Consider the following 27,427-nt stretch of genomic DNA (forward strand, 5'->3'; position numbering starts at 1 on the left):
AAGTCTGGGTTCACTCTTCCTGAGCTGCTCCAAGGTTTCCCATTGTAAACATGCTGCCTTCTGCAGCACTTTACAAACTTAACTTTGATGAGCTGGTTGAGAAAAAGCGCTTGGCTGTCGTTGTGCTGCCAAGTAGACGCCAACCAGCTGCTTGCGGTAAAGGGATGCATTGCCATGCCGTGAGGAGCAACAACCAGAGCATGCTTTTGTGTGAGCTTTGCAGCCCGACAGGGACTTCAAAGCAGCAATCCACCCGCCCGCCCCGGCCCGCGCATGCGCCCCCCGCCGCCCCCGGCGTCCGGTTGTGCATCCGGGTCTCCGGCTCGGGGCAGGGTCGCTCGGAGGCTGCGAGGGGCGGGCCGTTCCGGGGGTGGCGGTGCCGGAAGAGCAGGTGAGTCGGCGGGTGAGTCTGGGGCTGTGGGCCGGGAAGGGGAGTGGGTGGGCTCACCTGGCTGGTCCTGCCCCTCCGGGGGGCTTAGTGCCGATTCGGGGACGTGGCGCCCGGCGGAGTGGGTCCCGGGGGCCTGGAGGAGCGGGGGGACGGAGGGGGTGGGGGGAGGGAGGGCGGCGGGAGGGTGACCGCATCTCGCCGGGCCCCTCCCGGCGGCTCTCCCCTGACTCGTGTTAAACACTCGGAAGTCGCCCTCACAGGCTTCTGGCCTCGGCTTCTGCAGCGACGGGGCGCAGCGGCCACCGGGTCGGGGGTCTGCAGCCCTGTCTGCTGCTCGGGGCGCGCTTTGGATCCGGCGCCCCGGCCCGAACTCCTTACCCTCCCTGCCCCGCCCCCCAGCCCCGCACCCCTTTCCCCCCTGCCGCGCACCCCCTTCCTCTCCCTGTGGGGATGGGGAGCCCTTCTCGGGGCGGGGCGGGGCGGGGCGGGGCGGTGTCGGGAGCCAGCCCGGAGCGTGGGTCCTGGAGTCCTTCCCCCGCAGACCCTGCACCCGGGGGAGCCGGCTCCGAGGCTGAGGGTCGGCCGCCCTTCCCCGAGCCGCACCGGGCGGAGTGAATCAGCACCCGGCGGGGCCGAGTGGTGCTGGCCGTTTACTGGGTGCTGCCCAGGCCACGGGAGTTTGGGTCTCTGAGAAATTCTCTAATCTGCATAAATGCTGCAGAAACATGCTGCTGTGCTCTGGGCGAGTGGTTCAGTGGGAACTTGGGGAGTGAATTCTGAGCTCTCCGAAGAGCTTAAAGAACATACCTGCCCCTCCCCTCCTCCCCCCAAACACCACCACCACCACCACCAAAAACAGACCCGCCTCGCCGGGACCTGACCTGAGAGACTTGCTTGAACCTCTTTCCAATGCAGTCATCTTGTAGGGTGTGTTTTCCCCCCGATTTAACCTAATAGTAAGAGTCTCCTGTGATATTTGTAGGAATGCGGATTCCCTGGGACCCCGTTTCTGAAATGCTGTCTCGTGAGAGGGGCCTGCGAATCTATATTTTTAACAAGCAAATGCGATTTACCTCTTACTGTGCCAGAATTCTAGATGTTGGTGATCATAGTAGTGGTTATGCCAGAATTATAAATTGTTTTGGTCCTAAAGACATCTTTCAGGTTCCATCTATTTATTGTAATGAAATCTACTCCCGTTAAAGAATTTGTCTTGTTATGTATGTAAAAGTGTGTGGGTACAGATTTCAGGGCTGCTGCTGAAGTAGTTTCTAAGTATAAAACTAAGTTAAAATCTGGAATTGTGGAAATATACAACTACGAATTAAAATCTGGAAACTGTAGTCATAGTGTAAATGTTGTAAATCTTGACAATACAAAAATAATACATCTTACAGAAATCAGGATGTAAGAAAGTGGAAGAATGTATTTTTCTGTTTAATAATTGTAGGTCAGTCCACATTGTCTAAAATGGAATCATATAGCTTTTAAATGACACTGCTCTTTTAATATTTGTGTAATATTTTTTCTTAACTTTATTCTTTTAGGAACTGAAATGCTTTTTGTGAAGAAAAAATTTCCCCCAAAGATCAGCAGTTTTGTTAGTTCATTTTGTTTTCTTTTTCTTTTGTTAAATGCAGGAAAAATTTAGTGTTAAGATTTTTATTAAAAATAGTATGTCAAAACCTATATAATCTTATTAAGCAATATTATCCAAATATGTTTAATTTAAAAAAATGAAAAAATTATCTCAAATGAAAGTATCTTTAAATACAGTGGAGCCTTGACTTACGAGTTTAATTTGTTCCGTGACGGAGCTCATAACTCAAATTACTCGTATGTCAAATCACTGTGACGTTCACTGCACCAACTAGTGGTGGGGTATCTGAAGCTGGCTCATAACCCGAATTTTTTGAGCTTGCAACTCAAAGCAAAAAGTCAGCCAAGAGATGGCTCATAGCTCAAAAAAACTCGTTAGTCGGGACACTTGTAAGTCAAGACCCCACTGTACTCAAAAAATAGTATGTCTTGTATGATCCCATTATTAAAATTTATTTGTATACATTCTATTTATATGTGTGCATTACATACATATCTAGAATAATGTATACCTAATAATATTAGAATTAAGAGTGGTAGGATTTTGGTTGATTTTTTAAAACTTATTTGTACCTTTCTATATTGATTGAATTTTTTTAAAGTGCAGGTATCATTTCTATAAGAACATTATTTAATAAAGGGAGGTTTGTTTTTTACATTATTTATAGGGAGAATTCTGGATTTTTAGTAAATAATCCAAAAGTTGCTGAGTAACCATCACTACCATTAACTTGCAACCAAGAAATGAGTACTGTACTGCTTTGTTTGCCTTTAGGTTTATGTTGATTTATACAATATCCTTGTAGAGACAGTGAGTGGTGTCTTCATTGTAAATTTGCCTTGGTATGAATTCTGGTTTTGTTACTTAGTAATTGTGTGACCTTAAATTGTGTGAGTGTCTGTCCCAGCCGTGGGCAAACTACGGCCCGCAGGCCGAATCCGGCCCATTTGAAATGAATAAAACTAAAAAAAAAAAAAAAAGACCGTACCCTTTTATGTAATGATGTTTACTTTGAATTTATATTAGTTCACACAAACACTCCATCCATGCTTTTGTTCCGGCCCTCCAGTCCAGTTTAAGAACCCATTGTGGCCCTCCAGTCAAAAAGTTTGCCCACCCCTGCCTCATCTAAGACTAGGCCATTATATTTATTTTAGCAGATTATTGTAAAGATTAGTATATACCTAGCCCAGTGGTCGGCAAACTCATTAGTCAACAGAGCCAAATATCAACAGTACAACGATTGAAATTTCTTTTGAGAGCCAGATTTTTTAAACTTAAACTATATAGGTAGGTACATTGTTATTAACTTAATGCGGATACTCCAAAGGCTTAGGAAGAGCCACACTCAAGGGGCCAAAGAGCCGCATGTGGCTCGCGAGCCGCAGTTTGCCAACCACGAACCTAGCCCATTGCCCAGAAACCAAGGTCTGTTCAAAAGAGAACAGCTATTATTATTATTTTAAAAGTACAGATTGTACTAGTAAATGTACCACAGCATGGATGGACCTGGAGAACATTATACATTATGCTAAATGAAATAAGCCAGTCAAAGAAAGCAAATACCATGTAATTTTATTCATATCTGCAACAATGAACAAACAACTACCAAGCAAAACAGAGACAGACTCAGAGAGAGCAAGCAGACAGCTCTCCAGGAAGGGGGTCGGTGTTTGGGGAAGGGGGTGAGCTAAAAAGAGAACTCATGGATGTGGACAACAGTGTGGTGATTCTAGGTGGTCGGAGATAGGGCTGGGCGGGGGTAAGAGTGGTGGAGGTGGAAGAGGGCAGAGAGGGGATTAATGGTTATAGAAAGAAGAAAGTACAGATTGTATTTGTATAATACACGTCTTTCTTAATTAATGTCTTTTTTGAAATCATCAGTATGTTGCACTTCTATTTAAGTATCGGTAAATTAAAGTGTTCTAAATGGATTTTCTAGGTTTGAACTTGTCCTGGAAGCTGTGCGTCACCATAATGAGGCTTGTAATTCTTGATAACTATGACTTGGCTAGTGAGTGGGCAGCCAAATACATCTGTAATCGCATCATTCAGTTCAAACCTGGAAAAGACAGATACTTTACTCTGGGTTTACCAACAGGTAATGCACCATTTTCCCCATTTTAGAAACTTACGGTTATGGGATTGAAGGGTTTCCTTTACTAAAGTATTGACTGAATCTGTGTTTATTTTCTTCCTATTATATAAATATTATAAAAATTGCATATTGGTATATTTTCATGGCAGGATAAACAAGCATTTGTTACATATTTTATTGGATTTAGTTCTCTGTTAAGGTTTTCTTTAAAAATAACCAAGCAGTGTCATTGATCTTGTGACACTCTATTTGATATTGTAGACTTCCACAGGAGAGAGTATTGGGCTTGGAATCAGAGCTGCTACTTTCTTGTTACTGCAAGGCATTTGTTCTATATCCCTAAGCCTCGGTTTCCTCACCTTATAGAAAGATAAGGATAATAACAACGTACCATCTGTTTCGGGGCTCAATAAGCATGCTTGCGCAAGTCCTTGTATACTGTAAATACTAAATAAATTAAAGTTCCTTAAGTGTGTTTTATTTAGACAGTATATTCTCTTCCTGCTCCCTCCCCCCCATACATGCCAACTACAAAAAAGATACAATCATAATATATTTCCCACTTGCATAATTTCTATGAAAGTTACCCTTTAACTCACCAAGTTGATTTTTTTTTTTTTCATTTTACTTTTTGTTTTTTGGTCCAGTGCAGTAGATCTTGATGAGAATGGCAGAGAGAGATCTTCTAAAATTGTACACACCAGTGCCGGTCCCCTCAGCCATTGCAGTTCTGATATGTGAGCCCCAGTGGTATCAGTGTTCATATTGTAAACCTGGGCTACATTCAGGCTAGCTAACTCAATCACTCTGTCTTAATTATGATACAGAAATAAACAGTAATTTAAGTGTGAGGGCCGAAAGGCTTCAGAGTCATAAATGCCAACAGTGCTAAACATATTTTTGTGTATTTAGATACACAACTTGCACTTTATTTTGGGTAGTATACCCGCCTACTAATACAGCTGCCCCAGCCCCTGTGTTTTTGAAATTTGAACATACATTTCTGTAATTGCAAGTAACGCGATGTATTGAATTATCCTCCGAGGGAGCATAATTTCTGAAGTATCTCTGCTTAATATGTATTTATTGAAGTGATTTTTTAGCAAGTTTGATATTTAAGGGCCTGCATGGTGTGGTGTGGGCCTGACCTACTTTCCTGACTTATTTCCACCATTCCCCTACACTGAATCGTGACTGGCAAATTAGTCTGCTCTTAGTTCAAAGAATAGTCTTGAATGTGCTGGCTTTATTTTCACTCATGTTATATAATGAAAACTCTGGAACCAGAGTCTCTTGAATCTCTGGCTTCACCGCCAGGTGATATTTGGCAAATTCTTTAATCATTTTGACCCAATTCTTTCCTCTTCACAATGGGAAAGATAATGCCAACGTCCCAAGGTTGTGAGATTTGCATGAGTTAATGTATGAAAACACTAGCATTGCATCTAGCACATGGTAGGCATACAACTGTCATCTCTGAAACTCCTCCCCCATCTTTTTTGTTAATTCTCAATTACAACTTACCCCATCTTCCACTGTTGGAATGCTACTCCTTCAAGACTCAGTTGAAATGCCATTTTCTCTGATCTTTCCTCCAACAAGCAAGACTATAGTTTTCTCAGCTTTACGATAGTTCTCTGGGTTTCTTATAGGTTATTTATATTTTCCTTGTGTTATGGTTATTTTGTACTTGTCTATTCCTTCGTTTTAGTTCTTCTAGGATAGAAATAGTCTTTTTTAAAAAAATGTTTTTTATTTTTTAGAGAGAGCGGAAGGGAGAGGGATAGAGAGATAGAAACATCGATGAGAGAAACATCATCGATAGGTTGCCTTCTGCGTAGCCTCTACTGGGGACTGAACCCGCAATCCAAGCATATGCCTTGACCTGGAACCAAACCAGTGACTTCTTGGTTCATGGGTAGGTGCTCAACTATGAGCAACACCAGCCGGGTTAGGATAGAAGTAGTCTTAATCTTTGTTTTATCAGAATTATAGTAAGCACTTGCTAAAAGTTATGTTAGTAAATGAGTAAAGCAAATTTTATTTCATCAATATACCCTGTACCATATCTTTCAGCCACTTTGATGAAAACAGAAAATGTATGTTTTTTGTTATCACCATTGTGACAACTTCTCACCTTTTTATTTTTATAGCCTTAAATTAAGGAGGGATTTCTATAACTATTCCCTTAACAATGAAAGATAGAATATATATGCTTTTAGAAGGAAAAAGAAAAAACATATTCATTCATTTTTTAGTCAGGTTTTATATTAGTAGGCTATAAACCTTTGAGAAGGAATTGTAAAATTTGACCACATAAATTTTAAATTATTAATTGCATTTTAAAACAATATGTATGCTTAACTTTAAGAAAATCTAATAGGCTTCTATTCTCTGAATCTGTCTATATCATAGTTATTATTTATAGGCACTTCTATTATTGTCATCTCAACTGAGAGACAGTCTTTTTATTATTCTAGAATGTGTGTGTGTGTGTGTGTGTGTATTTTTTTTTGCAGAGAGCTCTATCATACATCTGCCTGCCATGTCAGTAGGAATTTTGTGTGCAGGTGTTTTGTTTTGTGATGATGGGAGGACCAAGGTGCTTGCTCTAAGAATGCAGGCAATCTAATCTTCCGGTTAGTAGTTGAGATGACAAACCAGAGCAGATTCAGAAAACAAAGGGAAGCCATCCTCAAGTGGCTCAATTCATTTATCTTTATTGTACCATATCTTACAGGACTATCTCTTAATTTTATAAAACATGTGAATTACATTTATAAAATAAATCAGGAATTCAGATGAAGTGCCCAAAGCCAAGATCCCATTTCTTAGTCATTTTACATTATACATTTAGTTGATAGATACTGAAGATAATGCATGATAACAAATGAGAAACAAGCTCCAGTTAAAAACTTAAAGGCTAAGGTTCCTTGATCCTGGCCAGGTTCAGAATCTATTTTGAAAGTAGGGACAATATTTAAATTTATCTTTCATTTTCCTTTTGATTGCAATACTTGGTCAATAGTTGATCCATTTATGTATCATTTATGCTACAAATCCTCTCAACTTTTTTCTCCAAAGGTAAATTATGTTAAAAGATTCAAATGTGCTCTCTAAAAGTTTCTAATCTTGGAATGTACAACATTAATTCCAAATACCTAACGACTCAGGAATAATTTTCTGAACTATAGTTTTCATTGACAGATTTCCAACTTTATCAGCAAATTCTAGTTTAGTAAAATTTCTACCTTGAAAAGACTAATTCAACATATTTTAATTGGGTACATATTTAAAATAATAACTGTTTGCCTGATAAATAAGAAATATAGGGTAAAGTTATTGTCAATATTTAAATTAGATTTTTATGTTAGAAAGTGTATTTTTTATCTATTTTAGGGAGTACACCATTAGGATGTTATAAAAAACTAATAGAATACCACAAGAATGGATTCCTTTCTTTTAAATATGTGAAGACCTTTAACATGGATGAATATGTAGGTAAGCTATATTATTTGAATGTATTATTTGTATATGTCATATATAGTATATATTAAATAAAATGACTATTTTGAGAATATTTAATATATTATTTGAAATTTTGTTTTTAATATAGTATGAATATATTTCTAGAATATAATGTATAGCCTTGTGATGAGGTTGGGAGTTTATTAAAAAAAAACTCTATTTTTGCGATAGCACAATATGGTAGAAGGAATTTGGGACTAGAAATCCGAAGATCTGTATTCATCTTGGGCTTTGCAGTGGACCAGTCTTATAACTTTGATCTAATCTCTTCATATTTCTCATTCTCTTTGTATTTTTCCTTAAAGCAAAGTTAAAACCAGTCTTGTGAGGAATAAAGTAATATGTATGTAAAAGTTAGTAAAATAAAGGTTTTCTAAGTATAAGGCTATATTTGTAGTTGTAATGCTTTTATAATTTATTGATTGTTAACTTGCTTCACTAGAAAGATCTGTGATGCATATAATGCAGGAGCTGCCCCCTGGTGGTCAGTGAGCTACCTTGGGGAGCACCGCTCAGCCAGAAGCCTGGCTCATGGCTGGTGAGTGCAGCAGCGATGGCTGGAGCCTCTCAGGCCTCTGTGGCAGCACTAAGGACTCCTTGGGGGATGTTCACCTGCCTGCTTAGGCCCACTCCCCGGGGAGCGGGCCTAAGCACCGGGCCTCTAGTTTAAATATAATAAGACACTTTATGGTAGCCTAAGTGATAGCCAAAGAACTGTTGTGATTCAATGTACTTTGCAGGCATATAAAAAGAATACAGGGGGAACATGGACCAACATTTTAGTTGTATGGTTAATTAATTTATGTTGATATTAACACATAAATCAATTCCATTAGTTAAAATTTTACATATTTGAGCCCTAGCTGGTTTGGCTCAGTGGATAGAGTGTCAGCCTGCGGACTAAAGGGTCCCAGGTTTGATTCCGGTCAAGAGCACATGCCCAGGTTGCAGGCTCGATCTCCAGTGTGGGCAAGCAGGAGGCAGCCAGTCAATAATTCTATCTCATTATTAATGTTTCTATCTCTCCCCTTTCCCTTCCTCTCTGAAATCAATAAAAATGTATTTTAAAAAATTTACATATTTGAGAAATGGAGTATAATGGCTAAATGCACATGAAGTAGACTTCCGAGTTTGAATTCCAGCCCTTCTGTGAGCTATGTGACTTTAAGAAAGTTATTTAACTTTTCTGTGCTTCTGTTGTTCATCTGTAAAATGGGAGTGATAATATTTCCATAGATATACAAATTAATTGATTTAACAAATGTATGTACAGTTCTTAAAATAATGCCTAGCATATTTTCCACATAAAAATGCTTTAAAATTGAATATGGTATAGAAAGATTATGTATTTTAAGTCGAATTTAGAGCTTAATCAGAAAAGTAGATTTTAGATTTATTTCTGAAAATGATTACATTTTTATTTATTAACTTTATATTTAGGACTTCCCAGACAGCATCCTGAAAGCTACCATTCTTACATGTGGAATAACTTTTTTAAGCATATTGATATAGATCCTAATAATGCTCATATCCTTGATGGGAATGCTGCAGATTTACAAGCAGAATGTGATGCATTTGAAGATAAAATAAAAGAAGCTGGAGGAATTGATCTTTTTGTTGGAGGTATGTAAAGCATTTTGTCATTAATCATTTGTTAATATTTCAGTTAGGTGCTATGAATTAAAAAAATAAATCTTACCATTGTGTAGGTGTAAAGAACAACTTTGTCTACAATACACATTTATTCAGCTACTGATTTCTATTTTACTTTTTCACCAAAAAATAATCTTAAGTTTGCAATTTGAAATTGTTTAAATTACATCCGGAGAAATAGGTCCCAATCCCTGCCAAATTCTTCTAATTACCTCTTCAGAATTAACAGCATACTACATCTTACAAAACAAGTGATGTGCTTCTTTTTCTAAATGATATTCTTATCCTATTTCTTTCATTGCAACCCAGTTTTCTTATCAAATTACAGGGTTAACTCTCTAAAAGTTTGCATGTGGAACAGGTGCATTTTAGCATTTCTGTACTAGTAACTTAAATTACTTTATCTCACTAAGAAATCAGTTAAGGATGATGTAAGATTTTATTTATCAGCAGCCTTTAGTTAATATGAATTAAGCAGTATAATCTACATATATAAAAGCCTAAGCGGCCGTTCGACCGTTCACATGATGCACACTGATCACCAGGGGGTAGACGCTCAATGCACAGGCTTGGAAATGTGGAACAGACTGGTGAATCTTGGAAAGAAGGGGGGAGGGGGATGGGCAGGAAGAGATTAATGACAGGTCTTATATGCATACTAGAGGCCCAGTGCACAGATTTGTGCACCAGAGGGGTCCCTCGGCTTGACCTGTGGGGATTGGGCCGAAACTGGCCCGATGCACAGATTGGTGCACCCGTGGGGTCCCTTGGCCTGGCCTGTGCCCTTTTGCAATCCAGGACCCCTTGGGGGATGTCAGACTGCCGTTTTTGGTCCAACCCCTCCACCAGGATCATGCACCAGGTCTCAAGTTATCTTAATAAATTACAAAGTGAGTAAATGTTGAATTGATGAAATTCCTCTTGAAATTTATATGTGTGTATATGTTTGTGCATAATTATCATTAAAAATAGGTGGAAGAGTTTCTTCCTTTGTAATGACAACATAGTTTTCTGTCATCAGTATGAGCATGAGATAGCTAATTCATTACCATTAAAATAGTATGTAACATTAGAATACCATTAATTACACTGAACCTAAAATAGTTTTTTGGCAGATTCTTTAGTATTAAACTAAACATACTAAAGTTCTAAATTAATTAAGTACTCTGGATTTATCTTATAATTAATTTATTAGAAGACTGCTGAAAAGTACACAGATTAGATTTTCAGTGGAGCTGTATGAGGTTAATTTATGGTTGAGGTGGCCAAGTATGGTTGAGGTGGTTAGTTGTCCTTAGGGAAAATTGGGTTTTATAGTCAGAAATAAATTTGCATCCTGTTTTGGCCACTTACCTGTATGACCTTGATAAGTTAATTGCAGTTCAGAATAACTAAGTCATTTGTAAAACAGTATTAATATTAACAATTGCATAATTTGTGAGAATTAACTGTTAAAACATGTATAAAATGCCTTGCACAGTGGTTGGTATATAGTTGATATTCCATTAAGTGTTAGTTCAGTCTTTTCTCTCTGAACTGGGGATGCTGAAATAATTGTTCCATAATTTACTAAATTTCCTGCCTTTTTACTGAATTGCCTATAAAGGTATCCAGAAAGATTAAAATTTTCTCTTTTTATGGGATTTTTTAAAATCCTCACCTGAGGTTATTTTTCCATTGGTTTTTAGAGAGAGTGGGGGAGGGAAAGGCAGAGAGAAATATCGGATGTGAGAGAAACACATAGATTGGTTGCCTCTTCCATGTGCCCTGACCAGGGCCCGAGCTGGGGAAGGAGCCTGCAACCGAGTTACATGCCCTTGACCAGAATTGAACCACGGACCCTTAGGTTCGCAGGCCAACATTTTATCCACTGAGACAAACCTGGTATTTTTATCTCTGCCTAGCAGAACCAATATCAGTTACTTTCTTGTGTAGATAGAATGGCTTTTATTTGAGCAAGAATCCCAAGTTAGACTATTTTGCTTTTCATAGTAGAAAAGTTATCTGTGTGGCCCTAGCCCGTCTGGCTCAGTGGATAGAGCGTTGGCCTGGGGACTGAAGGTTCCCAGGTTTGATTCCAGTCAAGGGCACATGCCCAGGCTGCAGGCTCAATCCCCAGCAGGGGGCGTGCAGGAGGCAGCCAATCAATGATTCTCTTATCATTGATGTTTCTATCTCCCTCTCTCTTCCTCTCTGAAATCAATACAAATATATATTTTTTAAAAAGGTTATCTGTGTGTTAAATTAAATTTGCTAATATTACCTCAACATTCCTGGAAAACATTTGCACTCCACGTTTGTTCGTGTGTCTCAGTTCTGAGATAATTACTATTTGTACCTGCCAGTATCGAGACTAAGGCAATAGGCACTTGAGAACGTTTAAGGAGTGCACTCCCCATGTGTTCTTTAGATTTCCTCAAATCCATACCAAATCTCGTAGAATTACTGTAATATAATATACCTGAACTGCTTATCTTAGTTATTGCAAGGAATTTTCACTCATCTACTGTTATAGAAAAAGGCATGTAGTTATTAGAGATTCATTATTTAATGCATGAAGAATTTTTCTTTTTTTTTTTTTACTTTTTCATTGAGGACTTTTTTTCCTATTCATTGAATTTGCAGAGGATCCAGGTAGCAAATCCCTTAGGGACTCATTGCCAGGAATTTACTGGGGGGGGAGGGGGGGGGAAACTGGTAAGATCTCTTTCCAGAAAGCATCTATAGCTTAATATAATATTTAAGGCTGAATCTCCCTTATCAAAGATTTCTAGTACAACTTTCTTCTTTCCCCATAGCTTTGAGTCACTTCTCATTTCCTTTTAGCTCAATTTTTTTGGTGCATTTCCTCACTATAAGCCATCTGAACCATTGAAACAAATGGTGCATAAATTATAATTATTTATCACTGACTTTTACTACTGGAAATAACTTTGCTTTGTTTTTTTAACCAATTTTTATCTTAAGTTTTCTGTAGTAATTCTCCCTCCACAAAAAAATGTAAGAGGATTTTCCTGCCTCTTCCATTAACACAGTGCAACCTTCTGGCCCTTTAAATACAGTTCCTCATGTAGTGACCCAACCATAAAATTATTTTCGTTGCGACTTCATAACTGTAATGTTGCTACTATTATGAACTGTAATGTAAATATCTGATATGCAGGATGGTCTTAGGCGACCCCTGTGAAAGGGTCGTTCAACCGCCAAAGGGGTCACGACCCACAGGTTGAGAACCGCTGCATTAACATCTTCATTTGTAATCATGTGATGATGCAGAGTCTGAGTCTATATTTACCATCCAGAGGACATGCTTACTCTCTGTATAGGGAATGAAGAGTTAGCTTATTGCATTTTCTTTGAACTTTTTACTGTTTGGGATACTCTGTTATTGGATGTGTACTCATGAAAGAATCTCATTTGATTTTTTACCTTTGTTGATCTAGGTTTGTTATCATTGGATTTTCAAGATGAGACTTGGTATCTGGGTCTTACCACTAACCCTTCTTTTGTTCCAGGGTTTGTTTAATAAAAACACTAAGAACTGAGCCAAATGGGATCAAAATACCAGCTTTATTAAAGGTAAAGTTGGATTAGAGATTGCAGGTTGGGTTTGAGGCCAAAATGGGGAGTTGAAGTATTTTAACCCACATTGCTCACTCCTGGGGAGTGCAGCAGGAGTTCCCGTTCCCCTTCCTCTGAAGAAAAGAAAAAGGAGGAAATGTACTCTCAGAAGTTCTCATTTTTCATTTGATGACAAAAGTGTTGAGAGAAAAAAATATGGAATATCCTGCCATCCCTGACACACTCCAGCAATAAAATACACAAACATGGAATTTTATAAACACACTCCAAAGCCATTATGAACTTTAAAATCATCTTAAGATGATTTGTTTTTAAAAAGAAAAAAAGAAGACAGTGGAGAAAACCTTAACACTTTGGTTACGTGATTGATTAGATACTTTAGTTTGCAAGAAACATAATCTACTGGGACCAAAAGTGAATTAATTAAAATGATTCTAGACTGGATAGAAGAGTTGTAAAAAAACAACCCAAAGACCCAAGTCTTTGGAAGCACAAGAACCAGGAGCCTCGGATCTCCGAAGCAGGAACTCACCAACACTCACCCGCAGTGCTTTCACCAAGTGCCTCAGCGCTCCGTGCCTTGTTTCTTCCAGTGTCCCTGGTCCGGTTTCAGATTTTCTGGAGAGAAGGTCCAATTGTTTCAGGTTGGGACATCCACTTATCCCTAGACCATAATCATTCTGCGTAAGAGACATAGAAGTATTATGATTGTTCTAGCCCCTGTTGTGAGGGGAGCAGAGCAGGGTAGAAGAAGGAGGGAGAAACTGAGCATATCAAAGAATAGCAACCATCCGCTCATTTATTCAGCCTCCTGTGTGCCTTGTTCTAAATGGTAAGGATACAGTAATGAAGAAGATAAAGTTTTTACTCTCATGAAGTTTACAACCTACCTTATAGATCTATAGGAGCACAAGAAAGATATACAAGATGGGACAAAAGTAGGTTTACAGTTCTATGTGAAACAGTTTATTCTTGTATTAGTGAATTATTGTATGATTTTCCATACAAATAACTGTAAATCTACTTTTGCTTCACCCTGTACAATCCAGATGGAGGTTTTAGAGATGTTTCATAAAGGTTTTGATAGTTTAGTTTCAATTTAAAAACTGAATAAGAATTAGCCATGGTTTTTAGATTTCATGATTACTTTTAAGAAAGTTTTATAAAGCTTTGTAAAACATTATGAACATTTAAAAAATACAATTTTATATTAGGAAGTGCAATTTCTGATAGTTATTCATGGTCAGTAAAGGAATGTATTGACCCCTTTCCATCATGAACAATTGCTGATCATTTCAGTTTTGCTGTACACATTTGTATGACCCAAACCACCAGTGAGACCACTAGTGTTGATCTTGGAGGACTTCCTATTTTTCCTGGAACTTTTTATTTTCTTGGTTACATCCTTTCCACTTTATACATATTTAGAGAAATATAAATATTTGGGCAGATGTATACTTAAGAGGTGAAACAGAACAGTTTTACAATCTAGAGAGACATGTGTGTATCTATAATTTAAAACTTGTGTTTACAAGCAGATACGTACTTATTAGTGAAAACAGTCCGTACATATTAACCTCATGTAGGTCTGCCTTTATTTCTCCACATTAAAAATTCCTACTTTATGCTTTGGTAGTAGTATCATGTGCTTTCCAAGGTTTTCATTTCTTTTTTCTTCCTTCAACACCAGGTTACTCTTTGTCATATTTTACTTTGTCAGAATTGTGTGTTAAGAGTCAGTAAAACACTCATATCTATCATTAAGTGTGCACATTATAAATGTAATGGATATTTTGGCTCAGAGAACTGGTGGGTTTAATTTTTGATTGAGGATGCCAGAAATCTGACTAGTACATGTAAATGAAAATTGATTTATTATTTCATGGAAATATTCTTGATTTTATAAACAGATATACTTCCAATTTTCTTTAAATAAGGAATGTCATATTTTTACCTAAATTTTAGAGACAGTCCTAGAATTAGAGCTGGCAGTAGATCTCCTTGAAACAGTATTTTCAAGTTGTGGTTGTCACCCACTATTAAGTCATGAAAGCAGTATAGTCACGCACATGTAGTATTTCCCTGTTGTGTTTTGTGAAAGAAATGGAATGTTATCCAAAGTAGCTTGTATGGCTCCTAGGAAGGGTATTGTTTCATGCAGTTTTTGTTTTAGTTATATTTATGTGTGTATTGTGTATCTGTGTACTAGATTGCAGCATCGGATTATTTCTTACAAGAGGTTACAGTAATAAAAGGTTTGAGGAAAACTGCCCTAGATAATATCTTGTCTGGTCTAGAACTTTTATAAGTGAGGAAATTATACTACAGAGAGGAGAAGGTGGAGTTAATTGCCCCATCTAGACTAGAACCAAACAAGTTAAAGTGTGAGTATAAAGACCACTTGGGTAGGAATCAGAACATTTAGATTTGAATCTTCTCATTAGTTACTAAATTGTTACTTTGGACAGGTCATATATTATCCTTCAGCATTTCCTTTTGAGTTTCCTTTTGAGCTTAAAAAAAGGTAAAGAGATGAGGGAAATAGGTATGCCTAATCTGTCTCACAAAATTATTAAATATATGTTGTTGAGATTATGCATGTGAAGTACTTTATAAATATTGTTATCTATAATAATAAAAGCATAATATGCTAATTAGACAGGACAGCCAAACAACCTTCCAGACGTCATTCCGGACGTCCTTCTGGACCAAGCTGTGGGGGCCGAGGCAGAGGCTTTTAGGGGCGATCAGGCAGGCAGGCAGAGGGGTTAGGAGTGATCAGGAGGCAGGCGAGCAGTTAGGAGCCAGTGGTCTTGGATTGGGAGAGGGATGTCCAATTGCCGGTTTAGGCCTGATTCAGCAGGGTGATCTTTAGGCCTGATTCAGCAGGGTGATCGGGGCTCCAGCGCTGCCCGCATCCACCACCACCCACCCCCAGTTCCCCGTTCCCCATTGGGTGATCGGGGCCTGTGGGCTGAGGGCAGCTCCTGTGTTGAGCACCTGCCCCGATGGTCAGTGCATGTCATAGCCAACCGGTCATTCCGCTGTCCAGTCAATTTGCATATTATGCTTTTATATATAGACTAAAGGCCCTGTGCACGAAATTCATGCACTGGTGCGGGGGTTTCCCTCAGCCCAGCCTGCACCCTCTTCAATCTGGGACCCCTCGGGGGATGTCTGACTGCCGGTTTAGGCCCAATTCCAGCAGTTGGACATCCCTCTCACTATCCAGGACTGCTGGCTCCTAACTGCTCACCTGCCTGCCTGCATGATTGCCCCTAACTGCTTCTGCCTGTCAGCCAGATCGCCCCCTAACTGCTCCCCTGCCGGCCTGATTGACACCTAATGGCTCTCCTGCCAGCCTGTTTACCCCCAACTGCCCTCCCCTACAGGCCTGGTTGTCCCCAACTGCACCCCCCCCCCAACTGCCTTCCCTTGCAGGCCTGGTCGCCCCCATCTGCCTTCGCCTGCCGGCCATCTTGTGACAACATGGAGGCAGCCATGTTGTGATGATGTGGGGGCAGCCATCTTTTGATGACGCAAGGGCATGAGGTTCAATTTGCATATTACCTCTATTATATAGGATACTTAATTTTACTGTTATTGGAATCATGCTAGTTTATTGCTAAGCATATGAAAAACATTTGAAGTTTTTGAATCCAATACAGGAACAAATATTTTAATGCAGCATTAGAAATTCAGCTATCAAATAAACAAGGTAGGTGTGATTATAACTGTTTCTTGGTCTTAAAGGCTTTTTAATTTTGAGAGCCTTATTTACATATCTCTATGTGTGTGTCTGTGTGTATTTCTTTTGAAAGGAATTGGTCCAGATGGTCATATCGCTTTCAATGAGCCAGGATCCAGTTTAGTATCAAGGACAAGATTAAAGACCCTAGCAATGGACACCATATTGGCAAATGCTAAATATTTTGATGGAGATTTATCAAAGGTGCCAACTATGGCTCTAACAGTTGGTGTGGGGACAGTGATGGATGCTAGAGAAGTAAGAATTAAATGTTCTTTAATGTTTTTTTCTTTGATATCAATAGATACTGAAGGAATTGTGGTGCTAAATTAGTGATACTTTGGTTTCATTCTGTCCACATTTTTATTGTTATCTAGCATTCAATAACTTCTGTCAGTCTCATTGCCATATTTGGAATTCAACTAAATTCTTTTTCTTTTTTATTGAATTTATGGGGGTGACACTGGTTAACAAAATTATACAGGTTTCAGGTGCACAATTCTACAACACATCATCTATACACTGCATTGTGTATTCACCACCCCCAGTCCAGTCTCTTTCCATCCCCATTTATCCTCCCTCTACCCTCTTCCATCTTTCCTACCCTCCTTCCCCCCTGGCAGTCACTACACTGTTATTCATGCCCATGACTATTTTTATCTTGTTTGGCTCTATCCCTCTACCCTCCCTACTCAACTCCCTCCCCAGCATCCCCCGGCCCCCAACAGCTGTCAGCCTCTCTTATCTATGAGTTTGTCTGTAACTTGTTAGTTCATTAGATTCCACATATGAGTGAAATCACATGGTACTTGTCTTTCTCTGACTTTAAACCTGGTTTTCTTTCAAGACACCTTTAGATAGCACATGTACAGTGAAACAGTCTTCAGGCTTCTTGCTCTAGATTAGTTTTTCAAAGTAATATTTATTGCTTATCTGGACTAGAACAATTTGGTATATCATTCCTGGTTATATCAATTCTTCATTGACCTGTAATTCTGCTTTTGTAAAATAGCCCTTTTGTTTTCTTCCAGATTTTCTGCACGTCAGCCTTATATGCTCATCAGAATTTAATGTTAATAATCATTGGCATTAAGATATATTCAATAATATTTTATAACAAGATGTTATTTTACCAGGAGATATACTTTGTGCTTGCCTGTTACTTTATAGAAGTACCTTGTACTATGAAGAAATATGGAGCTGTTTATTTTTATTTTACCCTCCGAACAATATTGGTGCTAAAGTCTTCGTTTAAAAAGAAAAATAGAGCCTCTCAGTCATGTGGGATATTTTAAGAATTAACAGTAATGTTCATGATTTTTCAGGTCATGATCCTCATAACAGGTGCCCACAAGGCATTTGCTCTCTACAAAGCAATAGAGGAAGGAGTCAATCACATGTGGACTGTTTCAGCTTTCCAGCAGCATCCCCAAACTATTTTTGTGTGTGATGAAGATGCTACCTTAGAATTAAGAGTTAAAACTGTGAAATACTTTAAAGGTGAGCATTTACATTTCAAAAGCAGAATGTGAGAATGTTCTGTTGTAGATGACTATTGAAATTTAATGTGATTGTAGAGTTACACTGTGGCCTATTAAAAACTGGCATGTGCTGACCCAGTAGCCAGTTCTTCCAAGGAATAGAAATGATATTCAAAGAATATCTCATGTCATGTAATAGATTTCAGATAGTTTACTATTTTTTTCTATGAAGAGAATCTCTTCAATCTATATTTTCAATAAATAAGATTTTTCTTAAAATCCAAAATTTAATAAAAATGTTACTTTCATATTGAATATACAAAATTAAATCAAACAAAGGAAATATGTGTGCTTTCTGATTTTTATTTATCTGTCTCACCTCCCTTCCCAGGCTATGTTTAGAATCTAATCAGCAAGTAAGATGGGTTGCCCACTATCTCATTTAATTATTAAAATTTCAAACAAATTACTCTTTCATATTAAAGTTATAATGGGTAAGTATTAAACAGTATGGCATAAACTCCACAAGTTAGCAGCAGCTTGATTGCTCAGACTTCTGCATGTGTATTTTCCTCTTGTTTCTTCCTGCAGTCTAGTTCAGCATTTCTTAAACCTTACCATACCAGGTTATATTTATAAACGCACATATTCTTGATGTAATAATTATAGAGATTTTCCAGGGAAATTTTGAGTACATTCAGTTTAGAAGCCATTCCCTGCTTTTCCAACTCCATATATAAATACACACACATAAAAAAGCTCTATAAATAGGTACTTTTTTTTTTTTAATTGATTTCAGAGAGGAAGGGAGAGGGAGAGAGAGAAACATCATTGATAAGCAAGAATCATTGATCAGCTGTCTCCTGTATACCCCCTATTGGGGATAAAGCCCACAACCAGGGCATGTGCCCTGGAGGAGAATCGAACCTGAGACCCTTCAGTCCACAAGCCGACGCTCTATCCACTGAGCCAAAGCAGCTAGGGATAAATAGCTACTCTTTATAAAGCAGCTGTATTATATAGCTGATACAAAAATATTATGTAATTGGTCATACATGTAGGTGAATTATCCATAAAGTATGTAGTATGTGAATATAAACTTTATATTTTTACTCTAGTAACTGTGTTTATTTAACATGTATTAAAAAATTTATACTGCACCAATCAAACCAATATTTCATGGATATCAAGGTTAAAGAAGTTACCATATTTTACTGCTTCCTAGACACACTTTTTTCACTTTTATCTCGTCCATAATTGGAATGTATTTAAAATTGGTATCATATCACAGTTTATCTAGTAGCATTTTTTTTCTTGGTGGTACATAAAATAATTGTAACAGTCTAATAGTTCAGCATTTCATATTCGTGAAATATAATGAATTAACTTCAAAGTTTTTAAGTCAATTTAAAGGAAACGCATAACTTATAATTCATGTAAATGTCTGAATATGTCAAAAATCTGGAAGGTGGCACAAGTAAAAGTTTGGCAAACAGTAAAAATAGTCTAGTTTTTAAAACTAAAGTTTGATCATGTGAATATAGTTTTGTAATTTGCACTTATGTGTTGTGAAAGTTTTCCTATTTTACTAAAAATTCTTCAGAAGTATTTCTAACCTATATATATAAAAGACTAATATGAAAATTATCTGCTCGGGAGTTCAACCAGGAAGGAGAGCAGGAGTTTGGTCGCTCACTATGATGTGCGCTGACCACCAGGGGGTGGTGCAGAACATGTTGGGCAACCAGCAGTGGTGGCAGGGCGCTGAGGGAGCCAGGGAAGGAGCCAGGGAAGGAGGCCAGGCCTAGGGACCCTACCCTGCACCAATTTCATGCACCAGGCCTCTAGTGGCTGTATAATAGTCAAGTAGACATATCATAATTTACTTAATTATTTCCTAGTGTGGAACACTTAGATTATTTCCAGTCATTTATTTTTTTATCAGGTAAATTATTAGTTTTTTACCAAGCTATACATATATCAAATAAACTGAAAAATTGTTAGCTTCTTAGTAATCCTATATAATAAAAGGCTAATGTGCAAATTATCCCCTTGGGATTTCGACCAATCGGGAGTTCAACCACTCGCTATGATGTGTGCTGACCACCAGAGGGCAGCGCAGAACAACAGAAGGCCCCGGCCGGCCGGCAGGTGGCAGCCAGGGAAAGAAAGGCCTCGATCGGCCCTGATTGCTGGCCAGGCCTAGGGACCCTACCTGTGCACAAAGTTCATGTACTGGGCCTCTAGTTTGACAAATAAAAGCAGAGAATATCTGTGATGAGTTGTGAATAAGACTGAGCTCTTGGATAGAGTCTTACCATATAGTTCCATGTAATCCTTCAGATTTCATCACAAATGTCAGATTACTTGAAAAAGTTAATAATAGATTATCCACAGATTTTAATGACAGTTTTAAGGAGATTCATTTAACATTGCCATTTTTCTAGTACCAGAAATCCCCAGGTAAACCCCTTTACTTGTCTGGTTTTGTCAATTTGGTTATCAGAACGTTTTTACATTTTAGTGAAGTAAGTATTTAATAGCCATACCTAGATGACCAGGTGCTATTCTAATCACATTACACTTAATTGATTTATCTCTCACAATTCTGTGAAGTGGGTACTCGTTAAATCACTTACCCAAGTCACACAGCTCATATGTGGGTGAGCTGGGTAACTGAAATCAGACTTATCTGTGTCTAGGCTTCAGTCCACTGTTACAGTGCCTTAAAGAAGAGTAAGCTCTGGCTATGGTAAGGTCTAAATTATATTGCTTCCAAAAAGGTATAGACATGTGTGAAAGATAATTTAAAACAGAAGTACATGACTGTATGTATTTAGTTCTTTCAGTTCACTATCCAGATTCTAAGCTTTTCTGAAACATGTTGAAGTGTACAACTGTTGATGAGAAAATTGCTGCCTTGCCTCTTTGAGGACACTCTTATTTCCCCTTGGAGCTGTACATAGCTGAAGAGGTTCAGGATATCAGCTCTGTCAGGATGCCTCCTCAATATGGAGAAAAGTGGAATTGAGATACTTTGCTGGGCTGTATATAGACCTCATCTTACAATAGGTGTTTTGATGTAGGGTAGAATAATTGTTATTCATGAACGTAGACATATAATAACTGTAATTTATATTTGCCTTATCCTCATTGACTTATTGTATCACTTCAATATATACTGGAGGGTATGAATCCTACAGTTATCTCTAATTCTTCAAATTGCATTCACATTACTACCCTTTCTTCTGCCATCACCAGGAATCTTAAAGGGTTTTGATTATTTAGCTCCTGAAGAAAATGTAGATTAATACATTTAAATAGTAAGAATCATCAGTAAAGTTTATTTTAATATATACCTTTTGAAAGATAAAAGTATACCACAGGAAAAAAGTTTAGTGCTTAATTTATTTTTACTTTTTAAAATAATGTTTTATGTGCTTGAGGTAACGTTTTTAAGACATTATCATGAACGTTTTTTGTTCCATCTTGATTTTACATTTTAAGAAGCTAATTATCACCATCTCACTAAACCTTCAGAATTTTTCTTTTTTATTATTTTTTAAAATATATTTTTATTGATTTCAGAGAGGAAGGGAAGAGAGAAAGCATCAATGATGAGAGCGAGCCATTGATCGGCTGCCTCCGGCACGATCCATACTCGGCATCAAGCCCACAACCCAGGCATTGAACTGGTTCATAGGTCGATGTTCAACCACTGAGCCACGCCAGCTGAGCATATTTTTTAAAAAAATGTATTTTATTGTATTTTTACAGAGAGGAAGGGAGAAGGGAGATAGTTAGAAACATCAATGAGAGAGAAACATCGATCAGCTGCCTCCTGTACATCCCCTACTGGGGATGTGCCCACAACCAAGGTGCATGCCCCTGACCAAAATAGAACCTGGGACCCTTCAGTCCGCAGGCTGACGCTCTATCCACCGAGCTAAACCGGCTAGGGCCTGAGCATATTTCTTATTATTTTTTTTAAAGAGAAGTTTACTGATTTTGATTTTTAGATAGGAAAGGAGAGGGAGAAATATCCATGTGAGAGCATAACATCAGTTGTTGGCTGCCTCCTATTTGCCCTCTACTGGAGATTGAGCCCACAACCTAGGCATGTGCCCTGACTGGGAATGGAATCCACAATGTTTTGGTGCACAGAAAGATGCCCAACTGAGCCACACCAGCCAGGGCCTTCATAGACTTTTAAAAATAAATGTTTATTATACTTTTCACTATGTGCAATGACCTTTATAGGCCCAGGTCTTAAGGCAGTGAATATTTGGTCCTGGACCTAGTTTCTAGTTGGAAATATGGTAGAAAATCCTATTTTCTAAGAATGAAAACTGCCTTTAAGAACGTGAAGTGGCATGAATATTTTAAGTTGACCTTTAGGCTAAGACCTAATAAACAAAAGGGAGACAGTCATACTTCACTTAAGGAGAAGAGCATTCCAGGCTGAATCAGGTATACAAATCTTGCACTAGAACCAAGTTTAGCTTTTCTAGGGTAACAGCAACAAACCTAGGGATGAGTACAGCATAAAAGTGGGAAAGTGAGAGGACATGCGGTCAGATGGGTAAAGACAACAGAATAAAATCTAATTTATTTTGCAAGTGGTCAGAGCAGTTGGAGAATTTTAAATAGGGAAATGGTATAATCCAGTTTCTGTTTTAAAAAGGTTAGGTTGCCTACTGTGCAGAAACTGTTATGGAATGGGGTAAATGAGTAAAAGTAGGGACTTGTAAGTAACTGATTTAGATTTGAAGAGTGGCTTCAACTAGGGTAGTAGATGGGGAGATGAACTGTGGTTAATCTATACTAATAAAAGGGTAATATGCTAATTAGAAAGGACGTCCTTCTGGACAAAGCCATGGTGGTGGGGTGCCGAGGCAGAGGCGGTTAGGGGCAATCAGGCCAGCAGGAGAGGGCAGTTAGGGGCGATCAAGTTGGCAGGGGAGTAGTTAGGGGGCAATCAGGCCAGCAGGGTAGCAGTTAGGGGGTGATCAGCCCGGTAGGCAGAGGCGGTTAGGGGCAATCAGTTTGGCAGGGGAATAGTTAGGGACATCAGGGAGGCAGGCAGAGGTGGTTAGGAGCGATCAGGCAGGCAGGCAAGCGGTTAGGAGCCAGCGGTCCCAGATTGCGAGAGGGATGTCTGAGGGGTCCTGGATTAGAGAGGGTGCAGGCTGGGCTTAGGGACCCCCCCCCCTGCACAAATTTCATGCACCAGGCCTCTAGCCTATTATATAAAAGCCCAGTGACCATAACAGTGGAATGACCAGAATGGTCACTATGATGCACACTGACCACCAGGGGGTCAATGCTCAATGCAGGAGCTGCCCCCTGGTGGTCAGTGTGCTCCCACAGTGGGAGCGCTACTCAGCCAGAACCCAGGCTCACAGCTGGCGAGCACAGCAGCCATGGCAGGAGCCTTTCCTGCCTCCATGGCAGCACCAAGGAGTGGCAAGCCCAGCGGTAAGGAGCGAGCAGGTGGCCGGTTAGGAGTGAGGGGTCCCGGATTGCAGGATGGCAAAGGCCGGGCTGAGGGACCCTCCCGCTCCCTACATGAATTTTGTGCATTGGGCCTCTAGTTGGGGATCTATTTTGAAAGTACAGACAGCCCCTCACTTTGACTTTACAATGGTGCAAGAAGAGTGATATGCATTCAGGAGAAACTACCTTGAGTTCTGATCTTGTTCTGGGATACTTATACTCAGTAAAATACTCTTGTGATGTAGGGCAGCCAAGTCTGCCATGTGATCATGAGGGTAAACAACCCATCCTCTGGGGTAGTTTAAGTGCATTTTCAATTTAAAATATTTTCAACTTATGAGCTTAATGAGGAATAACGTCATCATAAGTCAAGGAGCATATGTAGTAGAAACCGGTCTTGCTGCTGAATTTAAAAAGGAAAGAGAAAAACTAGAATGTAGTGGTCTGGCTTTAGCAGCTCATTGAAATATAACACCATATATCGAGACTTGCAAAGAAATGGTTTGGAAGGGAACAAATGGGTCTGGACCTTGTTAAATTTAATCTGCTGATTAGACACTGAAGTAGGCTGTTGAGCAGTTAGCAGTCTGTCATCTTGAGATGAACTAATGAGTTTTCTGTCTTCTCTCCTTTTAAGACTCTTCGCTTCTGGTTTTTCTCCTACTACACAAACACTTCAGTGTTCTTTGCATGTTCCTGTCTTTGCTTATTTCTTAAAAGCAGGTCATCCTCACCGTTTACACTTTAGAGTGCTTTTGCAGCTTTTCGAACAAGGACCATCTACTTACTAACCAAGTAGTACCCTGTCTCCCCAACCCAATAATACCATTTCCTGAGAAAACTGCATTGAGACCCTTTCCCCAGCCTTTGTTCTTAATTGAAAAATTTAATTCATTTCTTTAATTTCCAAAATATAAAATCTTTAGTTCACTAATTGGGACAATTTTTTTTTGTTTCCCCCAAAGATATACAGTATGTGTGTATTAAGACATTAATTACTGGGAGATATTTCCCAAGAAGCTTTAAGAATAATTTACAAGCACACCAATTTAAGATGAAATTTAAACCTACTTGGAAATTAGTATTTAATATAGGTTCTCTTCTGTATTATTTTAGTTAATCCTCCTCGGTGTGGCTTGTAATCAACTCCTATTGTAAATATACATGTCAAAACAGTGGAAATTAATTTGCCAGATTAATGGATATACAGTATTCTACTGAGGAATTAAAGCTGCCTTAGGAAACAGTTCTGAGCCCTTCATTGGAGTCTGGCAAAGGAAATGAGCAAGGATTGAACTCAAAACTTACATGTAATTACATGTATTAACCAAGTCAGTGTTAAAATCTGTCATTTTGTCGTACCGAAGCTCTGAACACATGAACTGCTCCTACTTCTGGTTACTCCAAAAGAACTTGTACAAATTCTAGTTCTAGATTCATAAATATTATAAATTGGTATTTAGTAGTTAAAACTAAACATTTTGAAATGTCTCTATTTGTATTTTATATCAGATGGAAACCTATATACTTATAAAATATTTTGTTTTCTAATGTATAGTTCAAAATTTAAAAAATTAGAACTGTGCTTTTTTTCTTTAAGGTTTAATGCATGTGCACAATAAACTTGTGGATCCACTGTACAGTATGAAAGAAGGAACTGAAGGAGATTGGAGCAAAATTCTGCTTGAATGAATAGAACTTCTGTAACATGAATTTGCAGCTATGCAATATTATAAAACACGGGAATTTTTGAAGATTGTCACTTTTGAAGTCCAATATCTATGTTAAACATTCCATATTTAGAATGTGTTCATTTTATACTAGAGTTAGTAGTAGTTGGGTCATATAATCAGCTATTTATTTGAAGCCAGCCGCTCTATAAAACAGCACAGAAATGAAATGACTGTTTAAACATTTAAAAAGTCTTTAAAATATTTTTATTGATTTCAGAGAGGAAGGGACAGAGAGAGATAAAAACATCAATGATGAGAGAGAATCATTGATTGGCTGCCTCCTGCAGGTTCCACACTGGGGATCAAGTCCGAAACCCAGGCATGTGCTCTGACCTGGAATCAAATCATGAATTCCTGGTTCATAAGTCGACACTCAACCACTGAGCCACGCCCGCTAGCCTAAAAAGTCTTTTTATTTTTTTAATTTTATTGATTTTTCACAGAGAGGGGGAGGGATAGAGTTAGAAACATCGATGAGAGAGAAACATCGATCAGCTGCCTCCTGCACACTCCCCACTGGGGATGTGCCCACAACCAAGGTACTTGCCCCTGACCAGAACCGAACCCGGGACCCTTCAGTCTGCAGGCCGACACTCCATCCACTGAGCCAAACCAGTCAGGGCCTAAAAAGTCTTTTTAAAGGTGAAGATTTTGTACATAAGTACATTCACATGACTCCAGTGGCATTGTTAGATTTTTTTTTTTAATCACATGAAGACACAACTATCACTGCAAACCTTTACTTGTGAAATGCTAGCTTACATTTTTCTGTGCATTACACAAGCTTTCTGCACGTGGTTGCCTTAGTCATCTTCCTGCAGTAGCATCTGGACATCAAAAGTCCTGCTATATATTGTAGGTACAGAAAATCTAAAGAGAAGACAGTGCCTAAAAGTACATATACGTCCTTCTGGAAAGTATGTATAAGAGCATGATTTTTGTGCACCTTTTTTACAAATGTGCTCTTGTTTTTATTTAATGACTAGGGTTCATGCTTTTAATGTAAGTATTTTAGCAATTATGAGCTTTATACCTACACTGACACACTTAAGGAAATTATTTTAAAGAAAATTTTCTGATTGTTAAACTTCATAAATAATTAGCTTTATTCCTTACATATGTCTAAAAGAATAATATGATGATATATATATATATGTAATTCTTGTAAACTATTTTAAATTGCCATAAAAACTTGTATCATTAAACTGCAAAGCAAAATATTGTTTTCTATCTTTAATTCCAATAAAGCTTATAATAAACAAATGTTATCTAAATTTTATTTCCAGAAGTGAAATTAAACACATGCATCTGAAAGATTCCAACAATTAGTAGTGGCTATTGAGCCTGCCTATTTAACTTTTTGTTACCATCATGCAATTAGGAGATTTATGTTAAAAGACAGTAACTCTGCCTGTAGCAGTGGTTCTCAACCTTCTGGCCCTTTAAATACAGTTCCTCATGTTGTGACCCAACCATCAAATTATTTTCGTTGCTACTTCATAACTGTAATGTTGCTACTGTTATGAATCATAATGTAAATATCTGATATGCAGGATGGTCTTAGGCGACCCCTGTGAAAGGGTCGTTTGACCGCCAAAGGGGTCGCGACCCACAGGTTGAGAACCACTGGCTTACAGTCTCTTAATCTTGCTCCTTTTCCTCTGAATATTTTGCATGTCATAAGCCCATCCAGTAGAAGCATTACTTATGTAACCACTTAATCACCTTTGTGATTGACAGGTGTTTACAGTTAAGTTCCTAAAAAACTTAAATAGCAAATAAATTAGAAGTTAAATAAACTGTTGGGATAAAATATACTGCTTTAATTCTATAATGGATTTAAATGAAGCTGTAAAAGCCTTAAGTGTTATAAATGGTTAGTAAATGACTACTCAATCAGTATCATCTTCCAGTCACACCTGTTAAGTATTGGTTACTGCAAACTACCCTAACTACCTTAGAAGGTCATGTAGTATCTTAGTTAAAAAGCTACCTGTTTGGGTGCATGGTTCAACAGTTATTACTGTGCTTTCAATGTGTTAGCGGAAACACAGTCTAGATCTTTCCTTTACTGCCTCTGACATTAGGAGGCTAGGTTAGGTCCATGCACTCAAGCT

General features: G+C 38.5%; 1 protein-coding gene across 2 annotated transcripts; it reads left to right on the forward strand.

The window, feature by feature from the left end:
• Positions 1-310: 310 nt before the first annotated feature.
• Positions 311-26,563, forward strand: GNPDA2 (glucosamine-6-phosphate deaminase 2). Of its 2 annotated transcripts, none has more exons than XM_081084057.1 (7): positions 311-391; positions 3,934-4,092; positions 7,489-7,590; positions 9,058-9,240; positions 16,674-16,858; positions 17,926-18,100; positions 25,178-26,563. In XM_081084057.1, exons 2-7 carry the CDS (start codon positions 3,969-3,971, stop codon positions 25,267-25,269), a joined length of 861 nt encoding a protein of 286 aa, XP_080940183.1. In that variant the 5' UTR covers positions 311-391; positions 3,934-3,968; the 3' UTR covers positions 25,270-26,563. The 2 variants fall into 2 exon arrangements, with proteins under 2 accessions (XP_080940183.1, XP_080940182.1); XM_081084056.1 differs by having other exon boundaries at positions 384-403.
• Positions 26,564-27,427: the final 864 nt, after the last annotated feature.

Source organism: Myotis nattereri (genome assembly GCF_964212035.1).
Source record: "Myotis nattereri genome assembly, chromosome: 1".
Lineage (NCBI taxonomy): Eukaryota > Metazoa > Chordata > Mammalia > Chiroptera > Vespertilionidae > Myotis > Myotis nattereri.

What these genes read in the sequence shown, in the direction of transcription:
- GNPDA2 (XM_081084057.1), top strand. Translation starts at nt 3,969, where the DNA reads ATGAGGCTTGTAATTCTTGATAACTATGACTTGGCTAGTGAGTGGGCA. An exon ending in AATTGATCTTTTTGTTGGAG is followed by an intron (nt 9,241 to 16,673) that starts GTATGTAAAGCA and finishes TTCTTTTGAAAG; the next exon opens with GAATTGGTCCAGATGGTCAT. An exon ending in CAGTGATGGATGCTAGAGAA is followed by an intron (nt 16,859 to 17,925) that starts GTAAGAATTAAA and finishes ATGATTTTTCAG; the next exon opens with GTCATGATCCTCATAACAGG.